The sequence below is a fragment of the Lepidochelys kempii genome, chromosome 15, assembly GCF_965140265.1.
Source record: "Lepidochelys kempii isolate rLepKem1 chromosome 15, rLepKem1.hap2, whole genome shotgun sequence".
Classification (NCBI taxonomy): domain Eukaryota; kingdom Metazoa; phylum Chordata; order Testudines; family Cheloniidae; genus Lepidochelys; species Lepidochelys kempii.
This window is the reverse complement of record NC_133270.1, coordinates 9547804-9575772: the sequence shown is the minus strand read 5'-3', so window position 1 is coordinate 9575772 and position 27969 is coordinate 9547804. Positions and strand designations below refer to the sequence as shown.

Here is a 27969-nt window from a genome sequence, read left to right as displayed (position 1 = left end):
TTATTGATGAAATATTTTCCCTTTAATACCCACACTAGAGGTACTTTTTTGGTTCACGGAGGCTACTGAATTTAAGAAATCCCAGCTCCATTATCCATTTTGTTGAAAAGTTAGTTTTCATGTTGCTTGCCAATTGTTTTTCTTTGCACAATTCTCCTATTGGCATTGCTTAAATACCAAGTTTGTTTTAGGTTTTGATTCATATCAATCCTAGATGCACATGCCTCTTAACCCCCACTAACCTCATCCCAACTCCTCATCAGCAAATCAAGTAGCATTAGCCAAATGACTTGCCTTTTTCTAGTACCTAAGTGACTTGTGAACACTGTTGACTTTATCCCCAACATACACTGCCCTCCTTTCAGCCCATTAGATTGTGGAAGGCATTAATTATCATCAACAATCTATTCACACCTGCTAAAGACAACCATTTTTCTGAGCCAGAGGAAGGAATTTACTATGCTCCATGGAACCTGAAGCCAAACTTATTCAAGCACATAAAAAACTTTGTATCTATAGCAGCCAAAGAGTAGGACACATGAACAGGCATGTATGTGTAGTTACTAACAGCCAGTAATTTTAAACCCAATTACATTGATAAAACCAGGAGAACATTTAAGAAGTTGCTCAACTTTGGCCCTTAATTGTATCTTAAGCCAGTAGTCATTTCAAATTGGCAACTACCCACCAGCTGGCAGTCACCATGCTGCTGTACAGACAGCTGCTGTATGAGGAACCAGTGTCTGGTTTACCATCAGCGTTCATCCTGTTGCTGCAAAAACTGACTAACTTTTGAGAAGTTACTAGCCTGCTTTCTTATTGGTAGGGTAACAGGTTAGTCTCAATCACCACCCACATTTTGCTGATACCATGAGATGTCTGTACAAGGCAAGCTCCAAAATGCCAATTTCAGTCACTGTCAGATGCAGCCCCAAGTTTGAGATAAATGCTTCCCAGCAAGTGAACTTCCAGGAGATTGTGCCTGCTGTTTTCTTTTAAAAGACGACTTAGGATCTTGGTTTAATTTAATGGGCAGCCTAGAGATCCTGTAACATATATAACGAGGTTAGCAGTAAGGTTGGAATACCCTACCTACACCTAAACTTAGCGACGAGCCTTTAATTCATCCTCTTCTGGGTCCCTAGTGTTTTATGTCAAATGAGAGTAAATATTTGTTCCTGGAAAATTTAGAGACTAGAAGTAATGGAAATTATTTTCAATCCACAGCTAGGGAAATACAATGCAAATATCCCTGCTGATGCCCTGTCAACTGAGTAGCTTGGGCAGGTCAAGACCACCATATCTACATGTGAAAGGTATTTAAGTCTCCCACCAGGTCAATCATTTGCCTCTCCTCAGCAGAAACAACCAATTATGTGCAATGGTTCTGTAATGTGGATTCTTGGCCATCAAGACTGATCCAAGACCATTAATATTCATTCCACCTAGGAGCTTAAGACAGAGTTGGCTCTGGAGCCAAAGGTGAACTGAACTTCTTTTCTCACTAGGAGGCTCACCTCAAACCCTCAGTCAATAAACTTTTCATTCTGCAGTTATTTCTTGAGGGAATGGTCACTGAAGGTAGCCAGGAGGAAATCAGAGGACTAGAGTATATCATAATCCAATTTTAACAGGTTGACTGTGCACCAAAAATCATCTGTGAGCAACACAGAAGAGGGATATGTGAAAATCAATTTGTTTAAAGATGTGTGCGTCAATAAGAGATCAATCCACACTATTAAAGTTACAAGTATTAAAACCCACTAACACTGCAGAGCAAGCATCACTGGCAGCACAATTATGAAGATTTTGAATCAAACAGTAATTCAGCTGCACCTCAGATTTAGCTTCTGAAATACCACATGACCACATCTTTCCTCAAAGGAAGAGGCTGCTACTCTGCCAAGTTATTTGTATTGTGATTATGAGTTAAGCCCAACTGACAGACACAAGTTTGCTTGCTTGCCTGCACTGACCCTTGTCATTCTCTCATTCTGACCAAAACTTAAAGAAACCCATTACCTCATTGGCTCCTACAGAGCTGATCACACAGCTGATCTTAGTATTCTCTTTTGACTCCAGGTAAATAGCCTGGCTCTTGTGGTACCTGCAAAAAGCAAAGCATTAATCTGTTAGCTGCCCAGGAGATCCCATCTACTCTTCTGAAGATTTAGAAAGTCATGAGTAGCTTGATTTATGAACCACACAGATTCTATATGCATGAGGAAAGTAACAAAGGATTCTCGCTTTTCTCAGCATATTCACATCATTACATAGCTAAGAATTTAAACCCATTTCTCTCCCCACCACCTGCACTCAAACATTACAAACACAATAAGCTGAAAACTGCAGATTCCCCCAACCCCACTCTAATTATAGGGAGTTGTCAGTAATTGTATATTTAAGGTTTTAATAGGATTTCTTACTTACATAAAAATGTGTAACACCAAAAGTTGACAAATATTTACTCTTAGGGCAGAGTGCTTTTTTTCCCTGCAACTGATTTGCTTCCATCTTTCAATAGCTAGAGAGTATTAAAACAAACTCATCTAAAATGATCTGAAGTATACAGACTAATCAATGGCTGGACTGTAGGGAATTCTAGGAAATGTATCAGATGTGCCATTTAAAAAAAACTAACGTTATTAACACTGCGTCACAACTGCTTGCATTTACACCCAATGAAACCAAAAAGACCGTGCTTTTTCACTAACGCAACTTGTACCTTACGCAGGTAGGGAAGTGCTGAAGCATCAGTGTTTCACTGCCAGTCTTGTAATCAAGACCCAGCTCATTTCTCTGGCCTTCTGTCAGGATCTCAGCCCCCGTTAGTCCTCTGTGCTACAAGTGTAGTACCCAGCCCAGAACTCAAATCCCTTCACCCCGCCGCACCCACACCCGAGGTTGATCAGAGGGAGACTCGGTGCAACTCCATTCTGGCAAACATTAGGAATTGCTGTGACACTGCAAATCTCTCCCTCTTCTTGCCCCCTGCTACCTTGACTAAGCAACAAGGGTGACTTGCAACATCATTGGAGCTCCTGAGACTTGCCAGTGAATCTATGTGCTAAACCACCTCATTGGTCCTACAGATGGATTAATTGCTGACTGGTTTCAGAGTAGCAGCCATGTTAGTCTGTATACACAAAAAGAAAAGGAGGACTTGTGGCACCTTAGAGACTAACCAATTTATTTGAGCATAAGCTTTCGTGAGCTACAGCTCACGATGCATCCGATGAAGTGAGCTGTAGCTCACGAAAGCTTATGCTCAAATAAATTGGTTAGTCTCTAAGGTGCCACAAGTACTCCTTTTCTCTTTCCACTTCAGGTGAGCTATTACTAGCAGGAGGGGGGGGGGGCCTTTTGTAGTGATAATCAAGGTGGGCCATTTCCAGCAGTTGACAAGAACGTCTGAGGAACAGTGGGGGGTGGAGGGGGGGAAATAAACATGGGGAAATAGTTTACTTTGTGTAATGACCCATCCACTCCCAGTCTCTATTCAAGCCTAAGTTAATTGTATCCAGTTTGCAAATTAATTCCAATTCAGCAGTCTCTCGTTGGAGTCTGCTTCTGAAGTATTTTTGTTGAAGAATTGCCACTTTTAGGTCTGTAATTGAGTGACCACTGGTAGCACGTCAAGCCCGCAGATTCATTGCCTGTATGTTCAGGATTGCACACGGTCCCATGCTCCCACTTCACTGCATGCTTAGTCCCCTGCCCTCATCACTTAACGTTTTTTGAGAAAAACATTACACATGAAATAAAAAGCAGGAGGCATAAAACGGGTGTAGCAAACTGGCAAATAGAGATTAGACCTAGGGGCAAGCAGAAGGCTGCAGTGGCTTAGGATGTACAGCCATATGAAAGGGGTCAAACAGGGCCAGGAGAACCAGGGACGCAAAAGATGCCTAGGTCCAGAGGTTTAGAAGGGGGTCTGCAGTTGATAGGGATGGATATGGAAGCGGGGGTGGGAGGGAGAGGAAGAGGGTAGAAGACACCAAAACAGGGAGTTTTGTCCGTGCTGCAAGGAGTACAATTTCAAGTTAAACATGGGTAAAAGCCTCTCCCTTCCCCATTTCATAATACCCCTTATTTCAAGATCTTCCCTTAACTTTCATCTTCCCCCCCAAAAAACATGCAGAGGGATTCAGGAAGATAGCCCCCATACATTAGGGGTCATAAGGTCAGTCAGAGCTACTATCCTGGAAACCTGATACTCTAATCACATTTAAACTTGATGCTAGAAAAGATACAGGGAAATTGCTACACAAAAAGCTTTAACTTGGAGTTAAGGAAATGCATTTGAGCAACCTATCAATGCAGTTAACAACAAGTCAGGCAACACATCAATATTAATCCAAGCCAACCATAATTCACATGGCTTCTCCTCCACCTGTCATGATACAGACACATCTCAGTACATGTAATTCCCCAAGAATCAAAACCGACCTCAGATTCCTGTGGATAGTAAAGAAACTAGGGACATTCAATTATGTTTTAATAGAACAGCTTAATCTTGCTAAGGTTGGAATTAAAGTTGTGAAGTGTGATTTTGCAGAACTAGATATGTGCATAATGGGTGATCATGTGTTAGAAATGACACTGTAGAGGTGATGAGTGTTTGGGTGTTATGTCTGGATGGTAAAACATGTGATTGAGGTTGGTATGGATTTAGTTTGATTTTTTAGTTAGTGCATTGATTTAAAAAAATCACTTGGACAACCTAACAAAGATAGCAGTTTGTAAGTTCCCTCTTCCCACACAGTTTGCCAGTCACTACCATAAAACACAAATACTCACTTGCCCTATAGGCACTGAGCGGACAAGAAAAAAAAGCAGACTCTTGTTAAAAAGGGGACTGTTTTAGAAAGTCAGGAAGAAAATTACATTTATTGAAGTCTCATATTCGATTTCTCATTTCCTAAGTTCTCATGCCACTAAAGTTGTCAATTACAGACAAAGTCTGTATTATAAGTAGGAAGCCATAGGATCCCACATGACATGTGCTGTATCCAGCTTGTACAAGTTGCTTTGTTTAAATAACATGAGATAAAATATGGTCTTATCTTATTTTGTCTAAGGCATATGCCAAAGGATAATGCAGTGCTTTCGAGTGTTTGGTTTCATAGCCTGAATGTTAGCTTTCTGCATGTCACACACTTAAGGATTCTCCTTGTTAATGCTGTAGTTAAAGTATGCTAGGTCTCTTTATTATCCCATAAGCAGGAATCACCTGCAAATAATCTGTTTCAGTATAATTAAGTGAACAATTTTAGCCAGGAGTACAGAGATGCTCTACAGTTACTGAAGCATTGTTATATTTCCACCTCTGCCCCTATTATGACATGCCTGACATTTAGATCCAGTGTCTGAGCTGCAGAATCATTGCAGTTATTTCCCCAGCAACTGTTCAGTATGCAACTTTCTGTACTCTGACTGGCTGATAGCCATTAGAGTACGATAATTTGCATAATCTGTTATTTCCACAATAGCCATACTATAAAATATGAAAATCTCCAACAATCTTCTATAATCTGTTCTGATTGGCTCCCATACTCAGCATTTTCAGGTTGTTTGCAGCAAAGAAGATTCTAGTCTCAGCTTTACGCCCTTCAGATGGGAAAAATAAATGCCAAAGCGTATTTAACAGCTAAAAACAGAAGACATTGGGTTAACAAAACAAAGACAGGGAAATTAATTAATTTTAAAATGTTAAACATCTCAGACCTCTATCCCCATTTTCAGGGAGGGACTTCAGCTGGTTCCTTGGTAACTTAATAGTAACCATTTATTCAGCACAGTCATCTTGTAAACAGGAAGCACTCAAGTTATTACAACCCAGACCCCACCACCTGCTTGAAAACACAGTGCTAGGGTCTGAATAACCCTCACTATTAGGTTGGTAGTAACCAGAAGTTACAATCTGACAGCTCTTCATTGTCTATATGAAGTGAGTTGGTGTCTTAGTATAATTAACGTACACACTTCCACATCACAAAAAACACCATTGCAATTGGCACCCTTATTGCCAAGATAAGAAGTGGGTCTGGAGAATGACCTACCTTTTAATCAATAGAGGCGGTCACTCACTGGCAAAGACCCATAACTATGGGTACTATAGAAAACCTTAAACTAGGTAGACAGCAGACCTAATGGAGACTAGTAGGGTGGCAAGGGGAACCAGGCACTACTGCTGCCTGTTTGTTGATGAAGAGGACTATGTCGCTCAAAGTGGTCAGACAGCCGTTGAGAACAAGGGATAAAAATAGAAGGGGAAAGGTGGACTAGGACAAAATTTACCTGGGAATTTTTTAAGCTGGCTTCTAGGGGAGAAGGAAAATAGTTCTAATGGGCGAACTCTTCCTTTCTATTAGGAAAAATAAACTGCCATAAAAGCTAGCACACATTGAGGCTGGCTGAAACTTCATCTTCTGCTAGGAAATATTTAACTCAAATTCTGAAGTGTCTCAGCTTGTTCTCGTGAGTAAGTTTTTCAATAAGACAAAGGGACTCCTGTCTGAGGGACAAATGGAATACAAACCAATGCCTCAGAGATGCACACTGGACTTCAGACTGGTGGCCAATAATGGAAGCCTCTCCCATTCCCTGCTATGAAATTCTCTCACTTATTATACTATGCACATCTAAAGTTAAAATTACAGAAAAAAAAAAAAGTGTTTTTGCTGCAAGCAAGTGTTTTAGGCATTGGGGCAAAATGGCCGAGGGGAAAAAAAGACTAATTCCACATCCAGCTGGGATTCCTATTATTAAGTCTCCATTTTGTGAAATATGTTTGCCAAATGTAGCTACAAAAACCTCAAGGAGTCCATTTCTAGCCTTAAACATTAAACTATTTTGAGAGGACTGTCCTTTATGTCTCCAGTCAGAAGGAATAAAATGTAGTCATTCCTGAGCTGTCAGAGTTCATTATTTTTGGTGCACACGAGCAGCTTCAGTTTAATATGCGTTTCAAAAAAAAAAAAAAAAAAATTACCCTCCCACCACCATAAGCTACTTTGTTATTTTAAAATATCAGCTACTTTGCAGAGGCATTATTACTATCAATCAAAATGTGAGCAGAATTATTCTAGCAAAATGTAAAACAAAGTAGTACAAAACTCAGGAAAAGGCAATGACTACAATCCTTGACAATGAAACCCCATGACAATGGAATGTGGTGAGAAAAATATTTATGCTACAATGCCATATGTCCTATGCTACAATGCCATATGTCCTAACCACACATGATTTTAGAGTCCTTTCATGCTTTTGTGAAGCTCATCTGGGGTCCAACTGTGTATTCCTTAGTTTGAATTTGGTGGGAATTTTGCTTGACTAAGAGATGCAAGAGCAGCCTCTGTTTCTAAGAGGGAGGACATACACCTTTTACAGATGTGTCCGTGTGCTTGAAATTTTAGGGAGTGGAGTTTAATACCTATAGTTTATCCTGGTTTCAGAAAAAACAGGGAAGGATAGTAGTTTTAAACAAAGAGAAAAAAAAAGAACGTAATACACTTGTGAAAAGACTCAGTCTGTTGAAACCTAGTTTCAGCCACACACAAGTTCAAGCTCCTTTCTATTGCTAACTGCCACCATACATACCAAACCTTTAGTGAAATTTCACTACCAGAGGATTGGTAACAGGAAAATTGCTTTAACAAACTCAGCAAAATTGCTGCTGTGCTAGGTTATGAACTTTTAGTTAAAGCCTTCTGCTTAATAGCTAAAAAAAAGAACAGGCAGTAAATCTGATGAGAAAATGACCTACCTTCTAGGTGCTCATCTTGAGCAGAACTCATTTCACATGGCACCCATTCAGTGAGAAGGTTACAGCAACTTCCCTTGGTTTTCTGAGCTATCATTACACCAAACTAATCTACAACACACGGCTCAACAGTCAAAGTAATACATATATTAGAAGAGTCATATAAATTGCTTGCTATTTTTAAAGGACTGGATTGCGTCCTTGATTGCTCACTCTTGCATATTTCATAGGATTAAGCTTAAAAGGGAAGACCCAGTGAAATAAGTTTTGTACAAAATGAACATCTTCCCTGATGTATCGTGAGGCTTCAGTAGCTATATACCCATAAAAATTACAGAGATAAATCTGATCATCATTTCTGAAGTTGGTTCTTGGGTGGGGGTTTGATCTTTAAAGGTTATTTGGTTTTAGTTATTAGAAACATTTTTCATTCTACTCTGCAGGTTCATAATATTTTACTACATTCTGCCACCTTGTGGCGTAACATTCTAATGTACCATAAAGCTGAATTAAGAACTGCCGATGTCGTGAAGAGCTGCTGCATCAGCACCAGTACATTTGGGTAATAGTTTAATGGATTTGAAATTGTAGCCTGCATTTAATGGTGACTACTTTTTTTAATGTTAGTTTTAATAAAAATACTTCCTCAGTGTTGTAGCACAAAACAGGGCCCCAAGGACAGCAGCTTACATAGCCATAAATACCTTCCACTAAAGTCAGAGCGGGAAGCAAACCATTACTCAGACTTCTGTCAGCACTCCTGCAGTATAGAACTATAGCCACTTTTAATTCACTCAGCACAGGTAATAAGTGGCTAGCTCCTGCTCAGAAACACATTTTGCCTCTAAAATGCTTTTTCCAAAGCAAGTTCTCTTTGCATTCTTTTGTTGCTACAGAGCTCAGACTAACAGCAGCAGCTGCCACATATTCCATCTAAACCTACCATCTTTTATCATAGTAGAGTTTGCCATCTTCAATCCGAGCTTCAAACCGCTGTGCTGGAGACTCTGCAGGTGCGGCTGGCAGGTGTTCTGGAGACGAAGGAGAAGCTGAAAAAGAAATAAATTGTATATATAGACTAGCATGTGCACATCAGCATATATACATGCAACAGGAAAACTGACTATAGGCATAAGTCTTAGCTTCAGAGGTGTTAATGCAATTTCACTGACACTGTGTGGTATGAACAGAGGAACTCTAATTTACTTCCGCTTTGACATAAATGCCTTCTGTTTGGGCTAGTCATTTCACCTCTGTGCTTGTCTCTTTTCACGTAAAAGTGCTGTTGCCAGGCTTCTCTCAAAGAGCTTGAAAAGTGTTAAAAGTAGCAGACAGAATGACCCTTGTATTAGCTTCTGACTCTTGTTATATAACTAAACCCAAAACACAGAAATAAAGCCACCTATAAACACAAGAGAAATATCCAGACCCCACTGGTGAATTGTGTAGCACACGTCTGAAAGTCAAGTGGCCCCACCCACCCGAGAAAATTCGGTGAGCCATCTCAATACACTATGTAGTGAAGATGAAACCTCTTACAAAAGCATTTTGGTCGATTCCTGAATCCTACATTTAAACAGGCAGACACCTGCACAATCATATTTTACTATTCATAATGCTCGTTTTATAAAAAAGTAAGGTGGCAGTTTGGAAGCAGCAGAACTGCCAGTAATTCTCATTGGATGGCTAACCACAGAGATTAAAAGAAGTTCCAATTTAAAGACTGCTACAAGTCTCCAACAAGATTCATGTATGCTTGAGAGAACATGATTTGTACCCCAATATTAATATCATCATGCACTTACCTGGTCTCTTGGGTGATTTAAGCTACCAGAAAAGAGAGGAACAAAGCAATTTTAGACATTTGACATGCAACTTGTGGTATCATAAAAGCATTAGTCTGAAAAAGGAATTGTGACAAATGAAAAGCAAGATTCAAAAAGAACTGGAATGTAAAATTGTAAGTAATGTTATTAGTTATAACTAGAATCCAGAACATTAAATCACGAACAGTAAAGAAGCTCGACACAGAACATCAGCATCATGAGACAAAATCTGGAAAATGAAGTTCTCCTCTCACTTCCAGTAATTCACCAAAACAAACAAACCAAAAACCAAACTCCATTTCACACCCTCCCCTCATCTTCAGGGTGTTCTGTTCAGGCTTGGAGTAAACTGTTCTAAAATAGGCCTCATTGATGAGAGCACTGAAAACTCACTCCATCATCTTGCATAGCTTTAACAAGCCCATATGGGGACCCTGATGGAGATCTGGCAAAACAGATAACAGGTCTGGAAGAGACAAACCTTTTATATACAGAGGTACACCTTCCCACCTCACCCAGCGAGCATCCTATGACATGAAACAGCTGAGATGCATTACAGAGAAAGAGGGAAACATGTGACTTCTGTTTTAAGATCTGAGATCTGACAGGAGTTTGTGTCAGTGTCTATAAATCCAGATGGAGGAAAAACGCTTCCGATTCCTCCTACTTTATTAGGATCAGATATACTGTGTTTTGTCCAAATAGTACATCAAATATATACCATTTCATTAAGGTCAGGTTTCAGAGTAACAGCCGTGTTAGTCTGTATTCGCAAAAAGAAAAGGAGTACTTGTGGCACCTTACAGACTAACCAATTTATTTGAGCATAAGCTTTTGTGAGCTACAGCTCACTTCATCGGATGCATTAAGGTTAATTCTAACCTGTTGGAATGGGATGTGGGGGGAAAGGAACCACCATCTTGATAAGCCTGGGTATGTTAAGCAGTGGAGTACAGACTAGAAAGCTTACTTTGGATGGGATAGCTACATAAGTGACAATTTCCCAGCATTATGAAAAGGAGCAACTCATTAGCCAGATATGGAGATAGCTTGATCTAGAGAAACTTAATTCTCAGCATTGAAAAGAAGGCGGCTATTACCTACCTTATTCAGTGTCCTCAAATCCTCCATTATCTGTTCATCTGTCAGCAGATAATTTAACTGAGGTATTCAGAATTAAGGTACATGTAACCAAGACACTTTTGGCAAGCAAAGGTAGAAACCAAACACCCCAGTGGCCTCCCTCTCACTTGACCAGAACACAAACTCAGAACTTTAGAAGAAAGTCATCTAAAACTTAATACTCAAAGAGTCCTATCAAAGAAACAAACCTATTTATTACACAGCCATCTTCAAGGCTTCATGTAGTCTGTAGCCAACTGACAGTTCTGTTGCAAAAATTATTCTAGCACATTAGACACAAAAGGTGGGTGAGGTAACATTTTAGTGGACCAACTTCTGTTGGCAAGAGAAACAAGCTTCCGAGCTGACACAGAGCTCTTCTTCATGTCTGGGAACTGTCTCAGGGTGTAAGTTTCCCAGACTTTCGAGCTTACACAGGGCTCTTCTTCAAGTCTCAGAAACTTGCACCCTGAGACAGTTCCCAGACGTGAAGAAGAGCTCTGTGTAAGCTCAAAAGTTTGCCTCTCTCACACCAACAGAAGTTGGTCCAGTAAAAAATATTACTTACTCACTTTGTCTCTCTAATATCCTGGGACTGACAGGGCTACAACACTGCATACGTTCTAGAACATACCATTTTAACCAAATTCATCAATAAAAAATGCTTAAAAACACCCAACACTTGACATTTACTCTGTGAAGGCATCAACCGGTAACATTTTAACAATCTTTTCTGACCTGCACTGTAAGAGAAGAATACCAGCTAATACTTGAGCTGCAAGAAGATCCCATTGTCACCTCACATTTCATGAAGAGCTGAGTTCAGTGTTCTGCTTGTCCACTGGGTGTGAGCAGAGGCATAGAAAATATGAACCTCCAGTGCATCTTGGGGCAAAACAAAATAAAACTGATAGGAAGATAAAAAGGAGTACCGTCAACCTGAAATCTAGTCAATTATTAAATACAATTAGAAGCATTTCAGAGCATTACACGCACTCCAAGTTTCCAGTGCCAGTTTTTCTGGTTTTACAATGACATCTTCCTCTTTCTTTTCTAGTGTATTGCTCCCCTCTGCATGGAGGTATTACAAAATAGGGGAACCTAACTGTATATGAGAAACAAAACTGAATCTATAAAATACCTAAATACACAGTCTGTGTAACCAAAAATAAGTGAAGAAACAGGAAAAATTTCCCTAGCTTTTCCAGCTGTGATTTACACATTACTTCTAACACTGAGAAGTAAGAACACTTGGACAGAAGTGTCAATTTTTAAATTGACTTGTCCATTCAAAAAGGGAAAAAAACAAAACAAAACAGGAGGCATCACTTCCAGGATGCTCATTTTGATGGGCTACTTGCTGCATCCCTGCTTTAGTGCAGTAGCATCCAGGACCCAGTCAAAAAACAAACTTTGACCTTTCTGCGTACAGCTAGCATTAACCCTTCCCCAGTGAGGAAGGCAGGCAGTGCTTAACTTAGACAAGATATGGAACCAAGCTGGCAGCCACAGTTTTATAGATGAGAGTGTGATTTCCACAGCAGCAGGGAAAAATATTAAGTCTGTGACAGATTTCCCTGAATGATGGCAAATAAGGGATGCTATCTACTCTTCTTTAAAAAAATAAATAAAAATAAAATAAAACACACACATCTAGCAGGAGTAGTTCAAACAAAGCAGGAGACCCCTGCAGTTATATTCAATTAGAACGAGCATGCAGAAATCATGAGTCACTCCCAAAAGTCATGATATGGGTTAAAAAAAATCCATTTAAATAATAAGCTTGGGGTTCTTTCTATTGGTCTTCTGAAAAATAGATGTGCCTGGCTTACTTTCCAGTTAAATATAAGGTTCAAAAAAGTAGTCATACCTGCAGGGGAACCATGCAAACACTTAAACAGGCGATGGTACCCGACTATTAAAGCTGACTTCTGAAGGGAATAAAGATTGTGTATTTTCCCCTCGTTTGTGCTGTACGAAGGCATGAAAGATTTTCTCCAATTTTAGTTACAGTAGCAAGTCTTGCATTCCTTGTTTTCGCTACACATCTCCTTAGATGACTAGAGATGTGGAATGGCAGTTCTCAGACATCAAATGAAGGGGAAGAACAGTTGAATTTCCTCTCAACTATTTTGTCAGTTATTTGAGTTAAAGCCCTTCCTCCCATCTTAAACCATGTCCTGTCTATGGGATTACTTACTTTAAGGCTATGTCTACACTATGAGCTGGGGGTGAGAGTCCCAGCTCCCATACATGAGAGCTAGGGCACTAAACATAGCAGCATAGCCACAATAGGACAGGCAGCAAGTATGTCCGTGTGAGATGGGAACATCACCCCAAGTGTAGACATACTCTAAGGGCATGAGATGGTTACTTTTGAAAACAAATCCACTTCAGAAATTCACAACCCAATCTTTATTGACAAAACCCGAAGTAGTCAAGCCACCACGCTCAAAAACTGGGCCTAAGAACTGGTTTTCATTATAGTCTTCTGTTAAGTGACCTCAAAATACCGAGTTTACTTACTCCAACACTGGTTAGACATGACAGATTACGTTGCCAAATGTCTTAGACTGACAGATTAAGTCAGGTCCTTATACCTTGTTTATAATTTTCTTTCCTGGGTGCTGCACTATTGACATACTGTACCCTATGTGCAATAATCTAGACTCATAAAATAGCACATGACTGATTGTGTAAAAAGGATATCAGGGGCAGGTTTTCGTCTCTTATCCGGGATCGGAACAGGGTCATTTGGCCTCCTTCTCAATTTCCTTGTCATGATAGGTTTCACTTCCATGGAATCTGCAGAATAATGAAGTTGGACAGCTGATAAGACCACAGAAGATTTTGAAGAATGATAGGGAGATGAGAAAGGCAGCAGGAAGAATCATCTTTCTTTCTTCACATAGAGAACTATATTTTTCAACATTAGTTACCAGCACTGGCAAACGCTGAAACTGGAATTAAAAAAAAACCAAAATTCTTGATTACTGAGTTAAATACAGCATTATGGATGTCAGGATACAGCTATGCCACCTCCACGTGATACAACCATATTTTCAGGGTTTTACAGCTAATTACAGAAAGATGCTACTTTAAAGTCTCAGCACATATATACGTTCTGGAGATATTAATATCAAACATCTGTTTGTCCAGATTTAACTGGAATGTATAAAGGGTTTGGTTTATAAATATTTTTGCACTAACAATAAAGCCTGGTAGATTTTTTTTAAAAACACAAGTTTGCAAGCCATCAGCCTCAAATACAGACAAGTCACTTTGCCAATAACAATTTTTACCACTAAGGTATATTGGAGATGTAAAGAGACGCAGTATATGAGAGGTTGCTATAATGTAGCTTTTTAGTGCCGCAACTCTACTGATTGAGCCAAATTTCTACTGAATTGGTCTTAAATTCACAGAACACATTTAATCCCAGAGGATCACAAACTATATACAAAGTTTGCTTCATCTACCACAGCCACGCAGCCACCTCTTGAGTGAGTCATAGCAGCTGTTTAACAGCACACGGCAATGGAACAGAACCATTTTAGCACAAAAAGTTGGAAAAAACACCCATATCCAATTGAAACGGCAAGGAGAATTTTTGGTAGCTGAGTAACTACTTGAGCTGAGATTTGGCTGAGTCCACGACTATTCTTTGTTGATCTGTTGAATCCAGACAACCCCACACAGAAGTCATTTTATAAAGATGCCCCAAGTCAGAACAAAGGAGAATGTAATAGAGAAATAAACTTCCCTCCTGAGAAAGGCTATATTGCTGAAGGATTTTAAGAGCGGTTTGTTTTGCCAATTAATGGCTGATGTTGACTGTTTCTAAATGGAAACTCAGCCAGTTCTCTTACTGGAAAATGGTACTTACAATTCCAAATTAGTAACAAAGGTTGAAGTCAGCAAAGCAGAAAGAACAGAAAAGCCCTCAGCATACCAAGGTGGAAGTGAGGCTCCTTTTCATCCCCAACCCACCCAAATGAAAAAAAAAAAAATTTACACAAGTATTTTGTACTGAGTGAGATCTCTCACCAACCACAAAATACACTGTGCAGCCCACACAAAAAGCAGACTACTCCACATTCAGTGCTCTCTGATGTACCTAGACAGTGTCTCTAAAAACGGAATCTAATTACACAGCCCATAAGCATATAAAGCTGAAATTAACATGCTAAACTTCAGCCCAAGGACAGACATATTCAAACGGGAAAAGAGTCCATACTATTGCCTCTGAAATAGAAGCGCAATAAAAACTAAGTAAAATGACAGCCCACTTTTATTCTTAAATCAAAGTAATGAGTATGTCAGCCTATTATTGGATAGCAAAATACACAAAATAAAAGGGAAAGGGTTGGGAAAAATCAAGTTAAAACATTAACAAATCTCTCAAACTCTAATCCAACACGTCTAATTCTTTTGTTAAGTACTAAGCAGTTTTCAACATAGAGGCTAAGGTTTTCAAAACCAACTAGAGGATTTAACCACCATTTCATTAACATTCATGAGAACTGTGGTGCAAAATCCCCTAGTCATCCAGAAAAGCTCAGCCAAGAACATAAGAACAGCCATACTGGGTCAGACCAAGGTCCATCAAGCCCAGTATCCTGTCTTCTGACAGTGACCAATGGCAGGTGCCCCAAAGGGAATGAACAGACAGGTTATCATCAAGTGATCCATGCCTTGTCACCCAACCCCAGCTTCTGGCAAACAGAGGCTAGGGACACCATAACAGAAGCTAGGGACACCAAAGTGCCTAGCAGTAGTACTTAAGATTTCAAATACTACGTAACAAACTCTGGGATGGGACAGGAGCATGGTATGGTACCAAACCGCTCACTTGAAGTTTTCACCACATGCAAACGTTGACCAATTATATGTAGGCAGATGAACTGCACAGATGTTCATGCAGATCCAGTTACCATTGCTGTTACAAAGACACTCCTATTGGAACCTGGTGCTCAACCACATCACAGAAAGAAAAAAACTTCCTTGGTCTACTTAGGCTAATGAACCTAAAAGTGAAAAGTTTGTGCAACAATGGAGAAATGTATCAAGTGACATGTAAACCCATCTTCTAAAGGGCAGACAGTCCATACAGTCCATGCTGCCTGCCTTCAAATGTCCAAAGGGCATATGGTTTCACACTGCATAACTTGGGTGTCTAATACAATCACGAGAGCACATGGACGGCAAGACAATCTAAAAAATGTGAAAGTTGGCTTCAGAGAGAGGAGCTCAACAGTTTAAGGGATCAGGCTAAGTTTTTTGTACATGTTCTTAAGCTATTAACCGTTTTTCAGATACAGAGCTCTTTCAATATACTGAGAATTTAGGCATGTCTTTAAATATGCCTACAGCTATATTCAGCTTAGAGCTTGCCTGTCCATCTCTGAAAGCCAGACTACCTCAGGATGCGAACTCTTAGAGCAGTTACGCATGTTCAAAATAGGGATCAAACCTCCCCTCATCTCAAATCAGTGAGTGTCACCATGCTGCACATGAAGGAAACGAATATTGTGATAAAAGCTAAAAATACAAAGTACCATTCACTGACGAGTTGATGGCAAAAGGAAATCTCCATGACTGAAAGCTGAATTTAGCAAGTATTAACACTAAAAGCTAAAAAGGACACTGAGGCACGGATTATATTAATCTAAAAGCATGAGAAAGTTACTACTATTGAGTGGGATCCATTCAGCTCTTTAATTATAATTAATTTACATTATAGCGGGAAAACAATTAATGAAATCTTCCAGTTAATGGTAACACTAATATGCATGGGTCCTTTTACCAGATCAGCTAGAAAAGGAGTTTCCCCTCTCTTCCCTCTAGCTAAGTCAATATCCTTTCTAAACTTCTTAGCTGTAACAGAGTCACTCCCTGTATGCTACAGCTAGACCATTCACCAAGCTAACTCAAATAGGAGACGAAGGGAACCCTTAGCACACAAAGCAGATGCTGCATGGAAATTAAAGAATTTCCACACAGTATAAGCAGCAGCAAAGTGTCGTCTTTCGGTAAACAATTTTAAAATGCATTATGGTCTAAATGCTTCTCTTACTTTGGATCTTTATCCAGATTTTTAGTTAATAAGTAAAATACCATGAGACACAAAGTGCTCTTATGGCCAATGTTAGATTGAGCAGGTCACACAAAGCCATCAGATCTATCCACACAGACTTCATTTCTTAGTCCTAAACAACAATAAAATCGTACGTCTGCAAACTTGGGCAGAAACTATGATGGGAGGTCTGTAAAGGACACCTTTTAACACAATATTGTCTCAGACGCACCATAAAGTGACGGAGTTGCTCTTCATTAGAAAAGCAAGACCAGAACATTGGTACAATCTCATAGCACCATCTGTGAAATAGGCTAATTATCCTTCTACCTACCTTCATTTGTGTCAGTTATTGCCTTGGCAATGTTTTCTACATCAAGGATACCAATTGGTTTCATGAAAAAAAAAAAAATCTGTCCACTTAATGCCCATTTTCCAGAGTCTGAACACAAATGAAATTTTCCCCTTATCTATTTTACTGGCTTCATATGGCCTTTTTCAACCTTTATTGTTTGCCTCTTTAGCATCTGTTACTAAAGAACTCAGAACCCAGATTAAATCCTGGCATGACTGGATAGAGAAACTGTTGAGATGTGCCACATTGTTGAACAGCCAGACTTCAGGTACTGAAGTAGTCCCTTCCCCGCAGATGGAGTGGGAGGTCGTGAGATGACATTTCCCAGCGGCCTAATGAAAAAACCCATGAACATCTGGTGTGTGTTCACTAGAAGAGTTCAGTAACAAAGATGGTTTTAATGCATTAGCTCCAATTGTCACCACGCTACAGGCAAATGATGAGAGAAGCTACAGGGATATACATGAGGTCTTTACTAGGTTTACAGATAAGTTGCCATTATTCCAGATCAAACACATCTTAAACATGCAAAAAAGACACTTAAGACCTATAGCTTAAAGCTGTGCTGCTATTAAAGTTGAAAAGCCAACCACAGGGACTCACTCTTCAGACAAAGTGTGAATTAGTGTCCACCATTCCATGGTTCCAAAGGAATCCTACAAAATCAACCAGGCAGTTTTCCCCTTTCTACATGTTGAAGCCCAAAGGCATCAGTGTTTATAGGTGCAAAAAATTAAGTTAAAAGGAGCCAACTTCCCTCTCTTATACCTCGGTCCCATTTATTTCTGGTTAAACTTGATCTTGTAAGTACCTATTAAAGTTTCTTCTCTAGGTACTGAGCCTTTCAACAACTTGGCTTTTTTCTATAGAAGCCAGCTGGCTGCTGACACTACTGCTGAAGTTTTGTTACTGGCTGAGTCACATGGTCCTGCTTGACAGCAGTTGAATGCTATGGTAATATAAATATTCTAATAAGGAAGTCGCAGTCCACTCACATACATCCCAATAAGCAGAAAGTTTGTCAAATCAAATAATGTGCAACAAAATTTCTCATCTGCCCTTTACACTAATAAAAGGGAGGAGCCTCAGAAAGGGATAAATGGATACTGTGGCACATTCTGGGCAAAAAGATTTTCTATCAAACTGGAGTTTTTTAGTTTACAGGGGGGAAAAAAATGTTACCCTTTTTGAGCATTACACCACACTACTGGTTGCATGTGGAAAATAGTCACCCCTTTTCTCCATAAGTCTCAAACTTAGTCCCAGTCTCTGGCTCCAGTTCCAATACAGAAATAAAACTATGAAGATTTACATGCTCCTTTCAGAGCAGGTGATCACTGGAATTCCATAGTCAAGAAAGAATTCTCACCAGGCAGCTACAGAAGTGCTGCACTGCCCCAAAACAACATTAAAAAAACCACCTTCCCCTAGATACAGAAATAGAGACACAGACGAGATGCAGAACCATATAGGCTCTGGTCACTCTTGTAACTTAATAGCTTTGGTCATTCTAGTAGACCAAATGCTACAAGGAACTGTAATTCTCTCCCTGTAAGTATCCAGATTTTTTAAATTTTCTGTTAAATAACCCCTAGACTCTACCTAAAACAAAGTAAAGCTCCATTCAGATCAAGTTACAAGGTATCCAAGCTGTGGAATGGTAGTGTAGCAAGAGCAGTGTAACACCACAGGTCAAATTTTGCAACGTGTTCTGCTAAACAAGAACAAAGTCAATGCAATTCTAGATAAATCATGAATCAAATAATTCTACAAAACTCTATAAAAGCCCTCAAATTTAACTATATTGATCCATTAGTTTGAGCATTCAGAAACGAATTAGGTTTTGAATCCTATTGCCGATCAGAGACTGAAAGAAAACTTAAGTTTTCTGAAAAGTGCTTAGGCAGTGGTTCTCAAACTTGTGTACTGGTGACCCCTTTCATATAGCAAGCTGCTGAGTGTGACCCCCCCTTAAATATATTAAAAACTTGTTTTTAATTTATAACACCATTAGAAATGCTGGAGGCAAAGCGGGGTTTCGGGTGGAGGCTGACAGCTCACGACCCCCCATGTAATAACCTCACGACCCCCTGAGAGGGTCCCAACTCCCAGATTGAGAACCCCTGTGCTTAGGTCTCATTTTTGGAGAGAGAAGAGACAGATGCTTATCTTGTTTTACCTCCTGTTAGCTCCATGGTTAGCTTTTCATTTTCAATCATCTTCTTCTTCTCTTCTAATTCAGCAATCAGATTTTCCTTCAACTCAATTTTCTTATCTTCGAACTCCTTCACTGCTGCCTTCTTCTCTTTGATATAATTTCTCTCCACCTGCTCTGTCTAATGCAAGCCAAAAAGAAACAGAGGATTAAGGAAGAGAAGCCTAATGACCAGGATGTACACTACAAGTGGAAAGGGGAACTAATGCTAACAAGGACTGATTAGTTTTGGAGTAGAGCAGCCATAGTCAGCTTACATTTTAAAAGGTATATCAACATTTCTATGACCAGTTGAAAAATGCTTAAGAAAATGAACAATAAAGCAAATGACTACACTGGCAATAGTTGTGCTACTCATATTAAATAAATCTTCTTTTGTAATGCTTCATAACACCTAACTCAAATATCACAAAGTTCTTTAACAGAGCAATCCCCAATATTATACAATTAGTACAATTTATCCATTTTGCAGGTAGGTTAAATGAAGGAAGACAAGTTAAGTGATTTACCAAAATACATACCTAATGTAAAAAAAAAAATCCCACAAATGGCTATTTTTAGTGACTGTTTAATTTTTTTTTAAAACCATCTTCAGCAGTTACTTGAGTAGTGGTATTGATGGCAGTTTATGCTATATCTCAGCTATGGTAATCAATTTTAAATAAAGAAAACCTCTACATAGATTTCCTGGAAAAAAAATGAACATGAGCTACCATGTGATAAGATACTAGGCTTAAAAAACAGACTGATATTTTATTTCTAGAAGCTAAGAACACATGAACACTTACTTCTAGCTGGAGGAAGAGTTCTGAAAGACAAAAAATACAGGTCTAGTTAGCATCACTTTATTATCCTTACAAGACACACAACAACAACTTGCCTTACTAAGTAACTCGGTTTTGCAGCCAAAAAAGGTGGAGTAAACAGGGTACATACCTATCCCATTCTGATGCACATTTCATAGTTCTACATTGTTGATTCCAGCATACATGTGCCAAAATTTCTGTAAAAGTATATTATAGGCTGACATTTTGTAGGTGCATTTAAACCACAGGTGGTAGAGCAGTGTCCTATTTCTGATCCATTTCTGTTGGGCCAAGCTGCCATGTTTAATGGCATTTAAAAGGCAGTTGGAATTTTTTCTAGCTTAAGATGCTATTTAAAAAGTTGGCACTAGATTTAGCTTTCCAGATTAAATGAAAACTTGAAAGATGCAGCTGACAATGCCAGATGAATGTTCTGCAAAGAACCATGGTTTAAACAGATTTCACTAGGCCCAGCTGTCATTGCTTCAGCAGCACTTCTTTGGCAGAAAAGCCCTTTCATCAATTTGAGTTAACAGACATGAGGTTAACTGCCCCACAGCAGATGAGGAGCATATTAATGCACCACATAAAGCAAACTATACCCTGTCTCAATTACATAATTCAGTTCATACATTGAGGCCAGGGAAGAGTATTGCCCATAAGTGCAGCAGTCCTGCTCTTAATGAAATCAGTGGCAAAATTCTCAACAACTTCAAACTGAGCAGGATTACTGGAGGATGTGCGTCCCAAAATGAGGATTTTACTCAAGACTGTGATAACAAATTCAAAGTAAACTAAGGCTCTTGATCAGTCCTTACTTCACTGTATCAAATATTGATAACTGTGATCTTCAACCTCTGGCAAGCAGCAAGAGCTAGGAACAATAGGTAAGTTCTGAACAGAACAGGTGCATTAAAGAATTATATTTGTGATCTATTTTAGGTAAGAATTTATATGCATCAGGAAGCCACATCAAGATGGCATACAAAAATTTGTTTCAAGGCCAGAAATGACAACTGTGCAATTAAGGCCAGTCTTGATTTCTTAAGGGCTTTGCAATGAAAGCTTAGATAAGGAACGAATGCTTCTTTTACAGAAATAATAAAAAAAAAAAGCAAGTCCAAAGAATTGAGAATTTTGTACATATTAGACAGAGACAAATAAAAATGCAGACAGGGCAAGAACACAATTTCAGTTGCCACCCTTCCCAATATTGCTGTAGTTGGCAGTAGGAGTTTTACCACAAGCGTGAAAATTAACACCATCTGTCCCCCAATGGAAGAACTCTGCCACTGCAGCAAAGATCTCATTGATCCCTGCCAGCCCAGGGTACACACTGCAGTTTAGTCTGACGTTAACAGATTACAAAAACACAAAAATAGTACTGGAGTCCAATTCTAAACTACATCAAATTCATCTTCTATGCTTGAAGACAAATTCCTGCAGAGAGCACAAGGAAGAGATCAGTCCAGTTCAAGTTTCACTGGCAAATTCTTTGAGGGGACAAATACAGTCCTAGAAACATTGGTAGTGCACCATTCATATGATGGTCAGTGTTCACTTGAGATTTGTTAGTGGCTTTTAAACAGTGATATCAGAACCCACAGTATAAACACGCTGCAGTGCAAAATGGCCTAGGTATCTGTACAGCATTACAAGGTTTTATCCCTCACTGCTGAAGGGTGGAAGAACACTGCTACATTTTCATTTCTGACTCCCACACATTCCCTTCTGAGAAGGGAGCTCTAATTAAGTGGAAGATAAAAAGCTACATAGGAATGAGTGAACAAGAGCTAATTTAATTTCTGAACTACTCACTCTAGAAGCACACACTGGAAGACCGTATGGCAGCCTGTTTCCCTGACAACTTCCCATAACCGCTATGGGGAATTTTGAATTACATTAACAGGCTTTGATACACGAAGTTTTACATACAAAGATTTACTGAGCGTCCTATCAACAGCTTCACAATTAAAGTAGCACGGCTACTGGCCTCGTGGTCAAGCAGTAGATACCTGGAGACTAATTCGGTCCTTTGATCCTAGGCCAGTAAGCTGCGGTGTGATTAACAAGCAGCAAGCCCAGCCCCCACAGTCATGTAGGACAAAGCTGCCCTAGAGCAAAGTCTCTAACCAATTCCAAAGGACAAGCAGTGAACTCTTCAGGAAGCTGTCTAGCCCCCATTGCATGCCCCTCTTGTTGGAAGGAATCACTACAGCAGCAGGCTTGAAAGAAGGTGATTGAAAGAACAATTAAAAGAAGTTAAATACTATAATTTACAAGAGGTCATATTAGACTATGAGATCTTATTACTTGACTGTAGGCATACAAGTGCCTAGTCAAAACTGCTGTTTACTGATAAACATATTATAGTTAGCCAATACACCTGCAGAAAAGCATGATGGATTCTGTTATGCCTTATGCATACTCAGCAAAGAAGCCATTTAGCATCACCAAAAAGAATGAAAGACTGGAGAATCTTTGGCTCCTGCCAACCCTGTTCTCCTAGGATTTAATCCATGTCATGTTTCTTGGGTGTGATTCTCATCTGTGAGGCACCTACATAAGTCAAAGGTTCTTTGCATGCATTTTTTTTAAAACAAAAATCCAGCTCACCTGCATTCCGTATCCGTTCCTTGTATTGCTGATCCAGTTTTTTCATTCTTTTTTGATATTCTTGCAAAGTACCTAATTGAAATAAATTGCAGATTGCCATAAGGTCATATTGTTTTCTAATACTGAATCTTAGATAGTCCATACTCTCTAGGTAAATTTAGCATTTCAGATAAAGTATACATTTATTGAGGAAAAAAAGCCTAAAGAGAAGACTGCTACCCTGCTTCCCAAAAACCAGCCAGAATATTTATGTAGCAGCACCATCCACTTTGTGTGCATGGCAGGAGATGGCTGAATTTGTTTTGTAAGTAGAGTCATAAGTGTGTGAGAGGTATCCTGCAGTCTCTCAAAGGTGGGAAGCTGCCAAAGGCACATCACATACAGAAAGGGAGATACATAGGAAGTATGGACTATAACAGTGAAGAATGAAGTTGTGTGAGAAGACCCATGAGCTCTAACAGCAACTTTTCCTCATGGTCACTGTCTCAAGAGACATTTTTCTAGAGGGCTATGAGGTACATCTCATTTAAAAACCCTACCACAATTAGGTGAAACACAAGCCCTCACATTTCCGACACCTCATTTAATTGCAAAACCATCTCACAAGTGAAAGTATTGAAGAAAGAGACTTTTTCACTAAAATGTAAACATGATTTCAAGCCCTCATTCTACTGCACACAGAACAAAACAGTGTGTCCATCTTCTATGGACAACACTTTCAGGACATTACTACGGTCATTTCTCGCTTCCACTTAGACACTTTTTAGAAACTGAAAATTTTATGGTCAGAAAAAAACCTACTAATTTTAAACCCTACCTTCCTGCAATTGCTGTAACTGCCTCTTAAGAGATGCCAGTTTGTCCTGATACATCCTGCAAAGAGAGGGCAATATTACATAAACAGGTCAACCACACTGTTTGTTTCACCACCTGCTTAGGTGAATAAATCCATTTCATTTTCTCACCAAGTAAAGAGGTCCTCCTGAAAAGACTTTTACAAGAGGGAGTATTGTTCAATTTAAAATCTGTACTGCTACTTAATTATAAAATAAACCAAAAAAGGTTATGCTGGGAACCTCAGAAATAATTGTTGCAAGATGTTTTGCTCCACTGATATTAAGAACAGTACCACAGAATCATTTTGCCATCTTAACTTCTGGCAAGTCTCAATCTTTGTTCCCCAGTTCCCCATCTGTAGGAAGGGGCTACTTCCATGCCTTCTGAGTCTTGGCTTTAGAGTAAGTCTTCTCCAAGACCTATGCAACAGAAGTTAAGAGTAAAACTGTGGCAAAGCCACGAACAGAACTTTAATCTCCTGCCTCGAAGATCTGTGGTTTTAACCTAAGTTCATCCTTCCTGCCAAGCATAAAACATCTTTGTCAACAAGTGAGAGACTACTGAATGCTACACTGCATTTAAAGATCAAGAAAAGCTATTTTACTAGGCTCTGAGAGTCCAAAAAGTCTGGCTTACTGGGCTATCGTTGTTGGTACTGTACTATGCAAGAACATGAAGTGGGTGTCTTCTTTGTTTGGGAGGTACCAAGTATGGCCTTCTGGACAATATAGGGATCATAGTTGGATGTCTCCAGGAAAGTCACATCCACCTCTTTTTGTCCAGAAGGAGAGCAGCCAGTGCGCAGGTTCTTGAACAGGTTAAGCAGTTTTTATGTGGGGCAAAGGAGAATCCTAATGAGTCCAATATAGTTACCTATCCCCGTTGGGCGAGGCACTATGCAATCAGAATGTCAGCCTCTATCTTAGAGTTAAAAAATCTCAGGATATGTTACACTAGAAATGTTACAGTGGGCACAGCTGCGCCGTTGTAGTGCTGTAGTGTAGATACTTACTACAGTGACGGAAGGGGTTTTCCGTCATGGTAGTAAATCCACCTCTCCAAGAGGCAGTAGCTAGATCAAGAGAAGAATTCTTCCACTGACATAGCAACGATTACACCACGGCTTAGGGCGGCTGAATTACATCACACAGGGCATGAAATTTTTCACAGCCAAGTGATGTACTTAAGCCAACTTAACTTGTAATGTAGACCAGCCTCTTGGACGCCAGAAAATGTTTTTGGTTGAGGAGGAAGGGGGACCTTACTTACTGTTCTTTCATTTCTACATAGTCCTCTTCATCATGCTTTGCCAAGTCAGTTTCACTAGCATCCTCAGTATCTGAACAAGGGGAAGAGAAATTTGATAACACCAAACAAATCAAATCATTTTTAAAGAAATGAGTGATTGTGGCACACGTGCAGTTATTCCAAATTAATTTAGTGCAGCCAAAGAAAGGATATAATTTGACATTTCCAATTTTGGAGATGATTCAAACCATCGTACACATTTCCTACACATATAAGCTGTTCAAGATGGGCGCTCAAACATTTAAAAGGAACCTTGGTAGTATATCAAAAAGAATCAGTTTTTGACATAGGATACCCCTGCGATTTCCTCCCACCCACTCCACTCCATTTCATTTTTTGGATGAAATCAAGTTATTTTAGCACTTTTAAATGCAAGGGTTTGACATCATTAATTGAACCAGGCATAGCACCAACAGTGCTTTGCAGGCTTCCTCCTTATAGCTTTAACCCTGACCTGCTGCTTCCATCCTTAACTCCCATATAACTGTATCAATACACCTTTATCTTGACCTACAGCACTACAAAGCAGAGTTTCAGAGTAGCAGCCGTAGTAGTCTGTATTCGCAAAAAGAAAAGGGGTACTTGTGGCACCTTAGAGACTAACCAATTTATTTGAGCATGAGCTTTCGTGAGCTACAGCTCACTTCGACGAAGTGAGCTGTAGCTCACGAAAGCTCATGCTCAAATAAATTGGTTAGTCTCTAAGGTGCCACAAGTACCCCTTTTCTTTTTACAAAGCAGAGTGATAATTATACTAAGTTCCGCAGTAGTTTGCAACAGAAACAAAGGGCCCACTGAAGATATAATTAAAGTAATGTTATTTCACCTAGTCTTCTCAGATGTGTACTCCAGTATCTACATATAAGAAAGACTATTACCACAGATTTGTCGGACACTGATAAAACAGGTTAATGCTGCATTACAAATTCCCTGCAGCTCCTCTACATCTCCTCCTTTAAAGACTGAATGGGAACAGTTAACTACCGTCTCACTCCTCGAGCTCATCTGGTCAAGTCAGGGATTAGACACATTGGAAGGGTAGAGCTAGAAAGCCTGCACTGCCAGTACATTAGCTATTGTGTGGACTTGGAACTTCAGTCTCTAATTCCATCTGCCCTTCTCAGATTTCTTCCTTAAAATACCAAACACTACAGGTTCCTTGTGTTAAGATAAAACTCAATGTATCAAATAAGGTATCAGTCAAAGAGATAGCTACAGCAAACCATGCTAGAGAGGGCCACATCTGCTAAGATAAACTGAGGAAGCCTTGGTATTTTAATTCAAACACATCACAATAAATTTTAGCCACACTGGGTGCGTTTAAAATGATTTATGACAACTCTAAACATCAAAAGGGAAGGACTATTCAGAGAAGATGAAGAGTCCTTAAAATCACCCTCACCTTCCCCACCCCAGGATATCAAGACTTCAGAAAAGCCTTGAACGCACTAATGCTTTCATGATATGCCACAATAAGATGCTTAAAGCAACTCGCCTTAAACTGAAATATGAAAAAATGAGAGCACAAAGCAGATGATTCCCTTTCACAGCATCATCTCCTCCCTGTCACCCCAAGAGTGTCTCTCAACATTGTGCATGGCTCATTTCTTCCTCCTTCTTCCCCTTGTATCTACCAAGAGTCCCTCCCCTAACCTTCTGTGACCCATTTCTCTTATTATACTTCCTAATTTCATCCTTCTGTACCCCCACCCATACCCTTTCTTCCCAACCCCTGGAGCACCACCTCTTCTTTTGTTACTTTTATACCACTGAAACAAAGCCAAATGCCACCCCAACTGCCATGTTCTTACTTTGTCCTTTCACTATCCCTCTCCCCCCAACCACCTCTTCTGTGTGTCCCATTAAACCCCTCCTCTACCCCAGTATCTTTTCTGATCATATTGGAGTCCCTCTTCCAATTCTCTTTTCCATCACTTCTCTATTTCTCTTTTCCCATCTCATTATCCCAATAACCCAGCTCGCTTCCTCTTGTCCTGGATCATTTTCTCCATCTAACTCATCTCACCCATGCCCCTGAGTCTCCAAATTCCTCTCCAAAACACTCTCTACTGCCTTTTTTATCCCAGTTCACCTGAACTCATTCCCTTCTCCACCAAGCTGTTAAATCAATTCCTCACCCAAACTTCCTCCTCTCCCACTATTGCAGTAACTCCCTGGATTTCCTCTGCCACACATTCCTACCCCCCAGGATCACCCAGGCACCCTCTCCCCACCTCGGGCAGCTTAGCCACCTGCCAAGCCGTCAAACTACCTGAACCCCATCTCCTGGTACACCCCACCCCCTTCCCCCACTTCGCCCTCCCCCCTGCGCCCCGACCCTCCCCCCGCCTCCCTCTGCCCGCTGTGAGGAGGGCGGGGGGAGCCACTCACCCTCGTCGGAGTCCCGGGCCCGGCCGCTGCGCTCGCCGTCCTCCTCCTCGGCGCTCTCCAGCTCCTCCTCCTCGTAGTACTCGGGGCCGGGGGGCAGCGCGGCGGGGGGCAGCCCCGCCGGGACAGGGGCCGGGGGCGCGGGAGACACCAGCCCGGCCGCGCTCATAGCGGCGGGGCGGGACGCGGCCCGGCCGGAACTCGGACTCTCCTGCTCCCGCCGCCTCAGCCGGGACTCGGGCTCGGCGGCAGCTGGCCGAGGACCTCAGCGCGCCACTTCCGGGTCCCAGGGGCTGCCTAGGCGGGGCCTCGCGCAGGCGGATGCGCAGGACTCCTACATCCGGGGAGAAATGGGAGGAGTCAGGTGCTCCGGCTGGGCGGGAGGGGGCGGGGCTGAGCTCTGGGCCCCTCGCTTTGGGAGCGGCAGATTCGAAACCTGGGCGGGCCCCAGTCGGGGAGGGGGCAGATCCCGGGCCGGGTCTGGCTCCAGGGTCGGGTAGCGACTGGGCGGGTGGAGGGCCGGACTGAGTCTGAGGCGGATCCAGCAAGCCTGACTTCAGTGCCCGGCAAAGTGGTTGAACCTAGTAAAGAGCAGACCTGTCAGACGGTGGATGAATGTGATTTGGGGTCCGGTGATGAAGTGGGCTGTAGCCCA

At 40.6% G+C, this 27969-nt stretch overlaps 1 protein-coding gene across 5 annotated transcripts in view; it reads right to left on the bottom strand.

Annotated features, from left to right (window-relative positions):
* SUDS3 (SDS3 homolog, SIN3A corepressor complex component) overlaps window positions 1–27570 on the bottom strand; it is a 29886-nt gene extending 2316 nt beyond the window's left edge. Inside the window, exons 1-11 of one of the 5 annotated variants that reach the window (XM_073313667.1) lie at window positions 27318–27570; window positions 24888–24957; window positions 23599–23654; window positions 22782–22853; window positions 20148–20167; window positions 19324–19480; window positions 13423–13518; window positions 10696–10757; window positions 9571–9592; window positions 8709–8814; window positions 2023–2107 (exon numbers count right to left, since the gene is read on the bottom strand). In XM_073313667.1, the coding sequence (XP_073169768.1) occupies window positions 2023–2107; window positions 8709–8814; window positions 9571–9592; window positions 10696–10757; window positions 13423–13518; window positions 19324–19480; window positions 20148–20167; window positions 22782–22853; window positions 23599–23654; window positions 24888–24957; window positions 27318–27483 (912 nt within the window). In that variant the 5' untranslated portion in view covers window positions 27484–27570. The remainder of the gene's footprint in view (window positions 1–2022; window positions 2108–8708; window positions 8815–9570; window positions 9593–10695; window positions 10758–13422; window positions 13519–19323; window positions 19481–20147; window positions 20168–22781; window positions 22854–23598; window positions 23655–24887; window positions 24958–27317) is intronic. The other 4 variants (XM_073313669.1, XM_073313670.1, XM_073313668.1 and 1 more) reach the window with 4 other exon arrangements.
* Between the last annotated feature and the right edge of the window lie 399 nt (window positions 27571–27969).